This window comes from Lipotes vexillifer, unplaced genomic scaffold, assembly GCF_000442215.2.
Source record: "Lipotes vexillifer unplaced genomic scaffold, Lipotes_vexillifer_v1.1 scaffold749, whole genome shotgun sequence".
Lineage (NCBI taxonomy): Eukaryota > Metazoa > Chordata > Mammalia > Artiodactyla > Lipotidae > Lipotes > Lipotes vexillifer.
Window position 1 is genome coordinate 2,295,700 of NW_006782834.1, and position 10,810 is coordinate 2,306,509.

At 42.7% G+C, this 10,810-nt stretch overlaps 1 protein-coding gene across 2 annotated transcripts in view; it reads left to right on the forward strand.

Moving 5' to 3' along the window:
• The window catches only part of SCARB2 (scavenger receptor class B member 2), a 64,888-nt gene extending 54,248 nt beyond the window's left edge, over positions 1–10,640 (forward strand). The window contains exons 8-12 of one of the 2 annotated variants that reach the window (XM_007455421.1): positions 2,658–2,776; positions 4,190–4,263; positions 5,586–5,637; positions 8,539–8,697; positions 10,178–10,472. In XM_007455421.1, coding sequence (XP_007455483.1) covers positions 2,658–2,776; positions 4,190–4,263; positions 5,586–5,637; positions 8,539–8,697; positions 10,178–10,216 — 443 coding nt within the window. In that variant the 3' untranslated portion in view covers positions 10,217–10,472. Of the gene's footprint in view, positions 1–2,657; positions 2,777–4,189; positions 4,264–5,585; positions 5,638–8,538; positions 8,698–10,177 lie in introns of both variants that reach the window. The other variant, XM_007455422.1, reaches the window with a different exon arrangement.
• The last annotated feature ends 170 nt before the right edge of the window (positions 10,641–10,810 follow it).

The window sequence follows — 10,810 nt, forward strand, 5'->3', positions numbered from 1 at the left end:
TGCAGGCTCAGCGGCCATGGCTCACGGGCCCAGCCGCTCCGCGGCATGTGGGATCTTCCCAGACCGGGGCACGAACCCGCGTCTCCTGCATCGGCAAGCGGACTCTCAACCACCGCGCCACCAGGGAAGCCCTAGCATAGTATTTTCTAAAAAAAAGCATTGGCTTTTCTGTAATGATTTTTATTCCTAGATTGCCATGTTATGTTTTTCCTGGGCAGTAGTTTAAGAGTTTGTTTTTCTTTTTCTTCAAACCGGTCCAGGGCCAGTGTTTCTTAATGTCTGAGCTAATCTGCTCCTTTCCGTGAATGAGGTGGAAGGATCAGGGGTGCAGCTGACAGAAGCATTTTTTTCATCACGAGGACTAGTTTTTGCAATCATATGCTGCATAATATTCACAATAGCCTTGCTAGATAGACAGCCAGTAGCCTTTTTTCATAATTGTGGAAACCAGGGCTCAGAGAAGGAACAGGATTTTTATAAAATCCTTACCTCTGAGCAAATTCCTGCTAGAACTTAGGGTCTTCTCATATTTGTACTGTGATCTTTCTTAGACTACAATTCTTGTTTAAAGTTTCTCTTGAGAAACTTTGTAACTCCTTTCTCTTGATTAAAGTTGTACTTTTTTCCTGAATACTGTGCTAACTTTTGCCCCCTTGTCCATTTGGTTTGAAAATCTCTTTTGGGGATAACCCTCCCTTTCCTTGTCTGATGGGGTCATGGCTCCCAAGCTTGGCCTCAGAACTGTCTGGAGAATCATTAAAAACATCTGTCCCAGGGCCCACCTGCTAGCACCCCAGAATCTGTAGTTTTAATGAGCTTCAGGTGATGCTCGTGAAGGTGGTACCTGCGAGATTGGGAACCACTGTTCTGGGGAACACACACCCCTGACCTAGAGATCAGACCTCTCCTGCTGGCTCACTGGGGGATGGTCCTGAAATGGCACCTGCCCGATCAACCCATGTTTCTGTGGTTCAAGGCACACATGTAGACACGTTTTTCTTGTTGTTTTGTTAGCAGTCTACTTCCTCAAGAAGTTGATGTCAGAACCAACAGAAGGATTCTACTTTGCGGCAGTCATACCTCTTGCTATAATCCTTTTCCTCTTGCCTGTTCTGTGTTCCCGGATGTGGACTGAAATATTACCCTTCAGGACTATCCTCAAGTGTTTTGCATTCCCCAGGGGAACATTCTGGCTAGTGGGATGAGTGAGCGTTCTGGAGTCAGGGGGATCTGGGATTGAATTCTGTTTGTTAGCAAATCAGCCACGTTGCTGAAGGAGGGTTCCAGGCAGCAGTTTTCTCATCTGTAAAATGGGGGTGATTATAACTTCCTTGCAGGGTTGTGTGAAGGTTAGAGATAATGTATGTAAAACACTCAGGACAGTGTCTGGCCCTTATTAAGTCCTTAACAGATCTTTAAAAATACATTTTAAAGGTCAGTGTAGGAAATTCCCTGGCAGTCCAGTGGTTAGGACTCTGCCCACTCACTGCTGAGGGCCTGGGTTCAATCCCTGGTCAGGGAGCTAAGATCCCACAAGCCACGTGGTGCAGCCAAAAAAATAAATAAATAAAGGTCTGTGTAGGTCACAAAGAAGGAAATCGTGTCTTCGTGAAACTGTGTAGCAACAGAGAGCAGAACTGTGTGTGTGACAAGTGAGGTGTCTGAGCCATGGGCTGGAGGATATGTGAGCAGACTTAAACTACTTGCCGTTAAGCTAATTTCTCCCAAAATGTATTTTCCTGGCAGCATTTGTTGAGTCCCTCTCCTCTTTTCAAGAGCAAAATCTATCAATAGAATAGGTTTCCTTTAATAACTTGCTTCTCTATTTGTTCCTTAAAATGAATAGGAAATTTTTTTTAAAAAAAAAGGAAGAAAAAAAACACAGTGTCTCCCTGTGGGCAGACCTTGATCTAGTCAGAGGCTGCAGATGGCAGGACCAGGCAAAGTCTTAAAAAAATTCTGCATTGGGAATTCCCTGGCGGTCCAGTGGTTAGGGCTCCACACGTTCACTGCTGAGGGCCGGGGTTCAGTCCCTGGTCAGGGAACTAAGATGCCGCAAGATGCCTATTTTGGGTAAAACATAAACAGGAAAGCAGAAAAATAAGGGGGAAAAAAGTCCATGTACTGGTAGAGAATTACAGTTGAAACAAGTGCTTTAAAATGAGTCGTCCCTTATTCGATCAGAATTCTGCCTCCATCGCCTGAAAGCTGGATGTCTTGGGGAAATTTTATAACTTCTCTGAACCTCCCTTTCCTCAAATGCAAAAGGAAGGAAATAGTTCTAACTTCATAGGACTGCTGGGAGTGCTAATTAAAATGATGTGTGTAAAGCATTTGTCTATTATAGGTTCAACAAATGTTTATTGAAGAATAAATGATTTAGCCAGGACTTCATTTAGCCTGGCTTCATAATATGAAGCCAGGACTTCATATTATGATATAAAATAACGTAGGGGTAAATGAGATGTCAGAAGATGAAGTATAAATCCCTAGCTAAGAGATGTAGAATATACTTTTAGCCTGCCCCTCTCCCCAACCCAACTTTTCTGTGTATAGCTTTCCCCCTACTGAGGAACTGGATTTGTGGTCAGGAACTTTATATTCATCTTAGACTTTTAAGAACCTCACCATTCATTTCTGTTTTCCTCAAAATGCAGGTGCACCTATTATTATGTCTTTCCCACACTTCTACCAAGCAGATGAGAAGTTTGTTTCTGCCATAGAAGGCATGCACCCAAATAAGGAATATCATGAGACATTTGTGGACATTAATCCTGTGAGTACACACGTCTTCTTGGTTAAAAAACATACATTTTATTCTGTCTGTATGGTGTTCACCAGCTTAGCCCTGGGTACTCTTGAGAAATGTATTGTCTTCCTTCCATTCACATATTCAAGTGGAGGGAGCTCAGCTCAGTGTGATGTGATGCAGAGTCTCATAGCCCTGTAATTAGAAGGCTGAGTTGTATTGAGCTAATACGCAGAAATATCGGCAAACCCACTTCAACAAAAAAGCAACAGTGAAAGTCCCATCATTGGAAACAAGTGGAATCGGACCCAGGTAACCTGGTCAGTCTTCTGTTGCCAAAAGACTGGACCTGAACATACACACATTCCTCTCAGTGGGCCACAGATCAGCAGGGTGAAGACATTCCTCTGCTTACTCGCTGCCAGGAACGTTTTGGTTGAAATTTAAATGTATATATATTAGCTTCAGTCACTTTTGGCAAAACTCTTTATACAGGTGCTTTTGAGAGTTATTATATGACATCATTAACTTAAAAAGCATCAAATATATACATACTCTAATCCTGTATTCATAGAGGAGAAAACCTAAAAACCATGTTGAAAGGATGTGAGTATCATTTCACAATGTGAGAACCTTTCACTGTAGGGACTGAATTAAAGGTGAGATATCTTCATTCTTGGGATTTTGAACACATGCATGGAACAGTCACAGAAGAACCAGCACATTCTTGGAGCACAGCAACTTATGGGCATTTCACTGTTAGCTACACTCATTGCATTTATATTTGAGAAATCGGTGCTCTTATCGTTTTGTGAATAAGGTCAGGTGTGGTTTTCTCCCTTTTCTCTCTTAGCCATCAGTCAGTTCCTTTTCAGTAGCCAAACCGCTTGTCACCAGGGTGAGACACAACCCCACCCGCTTGGTGCAAAAGGTGGCGTGGCCATGGGAGGACAATGCTGCGTCTGTCCTCCGGGCTCTGTTGGGTGGGCCTGGCCACACGTGGGCACCATTCTCTGGCTGTGACCACGTTCTCCTTGTAGCACTCCGGCCCTCCGCCTGGAAACCCAGAGCCGACAGAGTATCTGCTGGATCTCCTTCCTGCCCGGGTCCTCTAGGGCTTTGCTATTCAAAGTGACAGCATCCTGCCCAATCTCAGGCCCCACCCCAGACCTACCAAATCAGAATCTGCATTTTAATAAGGTGCCCAAGGACTCGCATGCATAGTCAAGTGTGAGAAACATTGGTCTACCAGGCACCTAACACAATCCACAGTTCTCATTCTGTCCTGGGGAACAGTTTTCCCTCGTCCCACTCTGCCTAGCAAATGTGGCATTGGCCGCCCTGTTTATCAGAACCACCCAGAAACAGTGCTCTATCGACAAAAACTGTGTGTGGTTTTAATAAATCCTAACATTTTCTTTCTACTTCTCTGATTCACAGTTGACTGGAATTATCCTAAGAGCAGCCAAGAGGTTCCAAATCAACGTTTATGTCAAAAAATTAGATGACTTTAGGTAAGTTTTGCTTGTTTCTGCAGAGGCAGAGGGTGGTTTTGCTACATTGACTTTCTGGTGGGGTTGATGTTGAGAGGGGTACAGCCCACTTCTAAGTCTGTTCACCCTGCCCTTCAGGGATGAGGCACGATCAGCATTGTCATGGGCAGCCTTGGTCTTGGAAGTTACTTATTTTACTTAACCAAACATAGAATGTTTTCCATGGATCAGCCATTATTCTAAGTAGTTTACATACATTAACTCATTTGTTCCTCACAATAACCCTGTATTACCCCCTTTTACAGATGAGGAAACTGAGGCCCAGAGTCTGCTCTTACCCACTCTGCTAAGCATTTCCCTCACCAGGACTCTGGCTGCCTCCCTCCCTCCCTTTCTTTCCACTGCTCCCACCCAGGCCAGCCACAAACCCTCCCGTGGATGGTTAAATACTCTCTGGAGTCCAGTGTACCCCCACTCCATCTACTTAATTAGGATCATCTTAGGATAATCTCCTGCTCAGACTTTTCAGTGGAAATTGAGAAAATGATTTCATTCAATGTTGAATGAAAAAGCAGTATATCTATATTTATCTAATCTTTCTGGCTGCCTATCTATCATTCAAACTTGGTTGTCTCCCCCCATAAAATTTGCCAGGTTTAAGCACATGTGTTTGGGATCTTTCTAGGAAGCAAATGCGATTTGTAAGGATGCATTTTGTGTGTGTATTTCTGAGGGAGTATAATTTAGTAATTACAATCTAGAGCCTTAGAATCAAAGTGGAATTCCAATCCTAGCTCCACCACTTCCTCGTGGTGGTCCTGGGCAAATTACTCCGAGCCACCATCTCCTTGTCTTAAACCTGGGACAGTAATACCTACTGCATGGGACTACCTGAGAATTAAGTGAGATAATGTTCCCAGGACACTTGGTACAGAGCTGGTGCATAGTAAATGCTCAGTAAGTGATTGCTTCAGGCTATTGTAAAGACAATACTGAGTAGCCTGATTATAAAACATTCTGAGGAATGACAGCATTGTTCTGCTGGAACCTACCCTCCAATAACTCTTGGGAGTATAGTAATCATTTTGATGAATTTACTTTTGGCATCTTGCGTTTTGGTTAAACACACTTTACATAAATATGCAACACTTTGAATTGCTAGACTGTTTAGGATCTAACTGCTGATTATTATGTGTTTGCAGATATAATAAGAGGTCTGCATAAATTCCAGGTAATTTAATGAAATAACTGGGCTGGCATTTTCATATAAACTTGTCTCGCCAGGCCAGTGTGCCATCATAATGAGGATGTCTATAAAATAGTCTCTTTTTTTGTGTTTGTAGTGAAACGGGAAATATTAGAACCCTGGTTTTCCCAGTGATGTATATCAATGAGGTAAGTCCTGGGAGGGAGCCACAGGTACGTTTTACCTGTGGAAGCTTGGGGAACTTCCTACTTCTGTGATTGTAGCTATGTATAATTTAAGATGTGAGAAAGGGGCAAAGGTGATTTTTTTTTTTTTTTTTTTTTTTTTTTGTGGGATCTTCCCGGACCGGGGCACCAACCCGTGTCCCCTGCATCGGCAGGCGGACTCTCAACCACTGTGCCACCAGGGAAGCCCAAGGTGATTTTTTAAAACCTGTTTGTCCTCAGAAAATTTCTGTTTATATGTCTACATGAATCTTCCTGTGTCTGAGATTTGAAAATGACCGAAAGAAATTTCCCTTGTCAAGAACACTATTTGGGTGAAACTTCTTTCTGGGAAGCTGGTTATGTAAGAAACAAAATGCAAAGGTAATTAGTTTACCGTTCATTAGTTGAGGAGAAAAAGAGTAAAAAAGAGCATGGGGTGGTTGAGAAATGATTAAATGTGATACATGCCCATTAATTGCAGTGATACGTGGGTGCCTTATCCTTCATCATAGCATAGAGTCTTTTCTACTTTCTGGTTCCTGTCGTAGTTCAAACAAGAGGAGTTTCTCTTGAGAAATATTTCTTTCACAGTGTACCCACAGAAATGTTATCCCTAATTGTTAGGCATAAATTGAAGTTCTGTAAAGCATATTCTGAAAGCTCATAAAACATCCACTATTTAAGACACCTGTGATAAATTCTTTTCTGAATCACATATCACATTTACTGTAGTTATGTCTCCTCAATTTCCCTTCTCTCTTTCACCCAGTTTTGAGGAGAAACTTGCAGAATTTTCCCCCTCAAATTCATGATCGGCTGGCTTCCATTGTTAACAGCAACAGTTGTTAAAGTTTCATGATTTTTCTCTCTTCCCTAAAAATATTTGTTCTTTGTAGAAGATTTAGTAACAAAGATTAGCAAGGAAAGGGAAAGTTCAAATGACTTCTCACAAAACCTGAGCCAGACTGATAAATTTTTTTTTAATTAATTAATTAGTTTATTTTTGGCTGTGTTGGGTCTTATTTGCTGCACGCACTTTCTCTAGTGGCAGTGAGAGGGGGCTACTCTTCATTGCAGTGCGCGGGCTTCTCATTGCAGTGGCCTCTCTTGTTGTGGAGCACGGGCTCTAGGTGCGCCGGCTTCAGTAGTTGTGGCTCACGGGCTCCAGAGCGGAGGCTCAGAAGTTGTGGCACACGGGCTTAGTTGCTCCGCGGCATGTGGGATCTTCCCGGACCAGGGCTCGAACCTGTGTCCCCTGCACTGGCAGGTGGATTCTTAACCACTGAGCCACCGGGGAATCCCCTGATAAATTGTTTTTAACTTGCTTTATTTTCCTCAGCAATACGTTGTAAAATTTTTTTTCGAAAACAACTTTGTAAAAAATAATTTGATGTTTCACATTTTGTAAAAGTAACGTGCTCTTTATAGAACTCAGGAGATTAAAAATAGTATTTAAAAAGTGAACTGCTTGATAAGCAAGCCCATCCCTCAGAGAAAAGTGCAATTGACATCTGCTTATGTTGCCTCAGTATTTTTCTGGGTTTGATATTACATAGTTGAGACCATACGGTAGATACAGTTTTATATCCTTTTTCAACTTAGCATTGTATTGGTAGCCACATTGATAAACTTTTGAAGGGTTTGTGATTACAGTTCTAAGACAAGGCTTTTATTGTTTCATAGGAAGAATTCAGGCAATATTTACCATTTATAGGACCTATTTGCAGTTGCTCCTGGGTCATTACAGTTATTGTTTGTGGGGAGAGCCGTGGAAGGAGGGCTTTTTGAAAGTGTGGAAGGGCCCTGTTCTGCCAGCTTACATTCATTGTTGCACCATATTTGAATTCCCCTCCACCTTAACTTCTGCTATGACTTTTTGTTAAAGACTAGATTGAGTCCGGGGAATGATGGAGTGAAACCTCGTGCTTTTACTCCCTCCCAGAAAGAACTTGACCTTTCTCTTCTCTAGAAAAGGAAAACATTAGACCTGGAAGTGACCTTGGAGACTGCTCTCCCACCCCTTTTCTTCCAGAGGTGGAGACTCTGACCGTGATGGGCCTTCATCTGCAAATTGAGCCTAAATTAAGCCCAAAGTCCCAGTTGTAGCTAATAATTTTTATAGAATTAAGCTCTTCAGATACCTCACAGTTTAAGGTGATAATACTTTTGCCCTTAGTTATCTGGAATTCTGGTTAGCCTCAAGACTTCCCTGAACACTTTCTGTCTAGACCTCTGGTCCCAATCAGTATAGATCCAAACAAGAGAGAAATGATGCTTTCCACATGCCATTGTTGGAATATTGCATTCATTCATTCATTCATTCATTCATCTAATCAAGCGACATTAATTGAGCACCTACTGTGTTTCAGGCGCTATACCCAGTGTTTAGTTGACTGAAATAAAAGTCTTGCCTTCAGGAACCTCACAGTCAGGAGGAGACAAGTAAACAGACAGTTATAATGCAGAATGTGGAGACAGTGATGGAAGATTTTAGAATGTGAGATGGAAGCGCAGAAAAGGGGCCTTGAACCAGGCCAAGTGAAACTTCAGGAAGGAAGTTATGCTGAGTTGGATTTTGAAGAGTGACATGGAGTTGTCTGATACAAAAGAAAAGCTGATATTATCTCAGTATTTCTGAATACTTTCCCCCTCCTTTTCCCCACCAATTTTGAGTCAAACATGTCTTCAGGAGCAAAGAGACATCAATGAATAAGTGCCCCCTCTGGTTATTCTAACTTATAAAAGGATTTTCAGTATCTCTGGTTTGCTAACAGGAGGACATACCCAAATTGTGTTTAATGGCTTTGGAAGAAAGAGCAAAAAGCTTTACACCCTGGATATTCAGTAATCAAGGGAATACTGTTTTCTTGCCCCTCCCCGCAGAGTGTTCTCATTGATAGAGAGACTGCAAGTCGACTGAGGTCTGTGATTAACACTACTCTGATCATCACCAACATACCCTACATTATCATGGCTCTGGGTGTGTTCTTTGGTCTGATCTTCACCTGGCTGGCGTGCAGAGGACAGGGATCCATGGATGAGGTGAGCAGTGGCTGGAAGAATGTCTCCCTTACTGAATAACGTTCCCTGAGGACTTCAGCCCTTCACTGAAGGGCTGTCAGCAGGCTTATTAGGGTGGATTCTGAGGTTTTATGCTGGGCACAGTGATTTCATGGTTATATTACTGCTGGGCCAAATGAGAGGCAAGGGAAGTGTGTCAAAGGTGGAGGGGTGATAGAATGGTATTTTCCAGTATTTCAGGCTTTCTTGGTAGGAAAGGAACCCCTGGGAGAAAGCATTATGTCTTTGCAAATAACTTGGAAAAAAAAAGAGGAAGAATATAAAACAGCTAAGCACCCGGGCTTTCTTGTCAGACTGCCCAGGTTCAAATCCCAGTTTGGCCACTTAATAGCTGTGTGAGCCCGGAAACTGTGCCTTGGTTTCTCTGTCTGTAGAATGGGATGATAATTGAGCCTCGCTTAGGAGTTTTTTGTGAGGATTTGATGATATTTTAAACATAAAGCACTTGGCCCAGTGTAAGCATTTAGTAAGAGCTCAACAAATATTAGTTATATGACGAAATAGCTCCATAATTGTAGAGCAAGGCAGCCAGAGATCTGCTTGGAAAGAATCCCTGGTTTATCAGAAGATACCTACCACTGAGTCGTCATTGCATAATAAATGATGGGCACAGGGGAGTAGTTCCTCTCCTGGAGGGGTGGGAACAGCCCCAAATGGGTGGTTAGGTTGGCTTCCCTAAGTGACCAGCAGGCCAACCCAGGGGTCTTAACACCTTCAATGAGCCCTTCTTAAATTCTCACCAGCCTCTCTGTTTGCAACAAAGGCTTTTTTTTTCCCCTCTCTTCACTGCCTCCATTATGTGTCTGAGGCAAATGTGATGTAGGAAATGAAATAGGCTGAAACCATCTAAATCCTATAAGCTCAGATTTCCCTGTCTTTTGTGTGCTTCCAGTATGCCTTTCAACCCATGCCCATCACATTAGCGTGAATTAGGTGTGAGGCAACGATTTTTCCATTTCTATCTGTGGATTGATCTTACAGTCACTGTAAGATGGATTGTACTGTTACTGAGATTTTCATAGGCACAGATGAAAGCGCACGTAAATATTATGACTGTTCCTACAATTAGCCGTCTTCACATATCCAACAAGCAAGCATTACTGAGCACCCATCACCTATGACACATTGTTCGCTGATGGGCCTCCAACTGAAGGAGAGAAATTCAACAGGGTGTGATGAGGATTATGGTCCAGGTCAACACAAGGAGAAGGGTTCTGGTCCAGTGTCAGGGTAGGGGTGTCAGAGCAGGCCTCCTGGAGAGGATTAGGGCTGAATGTAAAGAAACAGCAAGAGGAAGCAGGCCAAGAGAAGAGAAGGTGATTGGGATGACAGTCTTCCCATCAGTTTCCCTTCCTTGCACCCCTCTCTCCACTTTTCACATCTGGGGAGAAGTTGGTCATGTGATCTCCTAACCTCACTGTCCTCTCTCACCTGGTCTCAGGGAACTGCAGACGAAAGAGCACCCCTCATACGAACCTAACCTAACCATGGGCTGCGCCTGGGGAAGGAAGCGTGCGAGCTGTCGTGACCTGGACCACGACAGCAGGGCAACTGTCTGCATCCTCACAGGCTTGTCAACTGGTGCAAGAGGGAGGAGACCCCGTGCCTACGTGTGATCAGCACCTTCTGGCAGAGGTTCAAGAACAGGCTGACCTGGTTGGCCATTAGGATCCTGTGGTCCCTGACAAATTGTTTTTCATGTGTCTAGCAAGTATTTAATAAACTCTGGTATAGTAATTTTTTTGTTGTTGGATGCTGGTAGCTCCAGAATTTTGTGACCACTGTCGTGGTTATAATGTCTGTGCATCACTTGTTAACGCTACTTGGTCTAACCTTATTCACTACTCTTCATTCACCAAACTTTGTGCTCAAAATACATAAATACTATTTGATGTTGTATTCCTCCATTCATTTCGTCCACAAAACAGAAGTAAATAAGATTTTGGGATGCAGGGTAAAATGGTAAGCCTCATTCGATATCATTCAAATGCATCTAATTTCCTCTTTTGAAAAGATGCATATTGCATTTCTTTTTTTTTTTTTTTTTTTTTTTTTTTTTTTTTTTTTTTTTTTT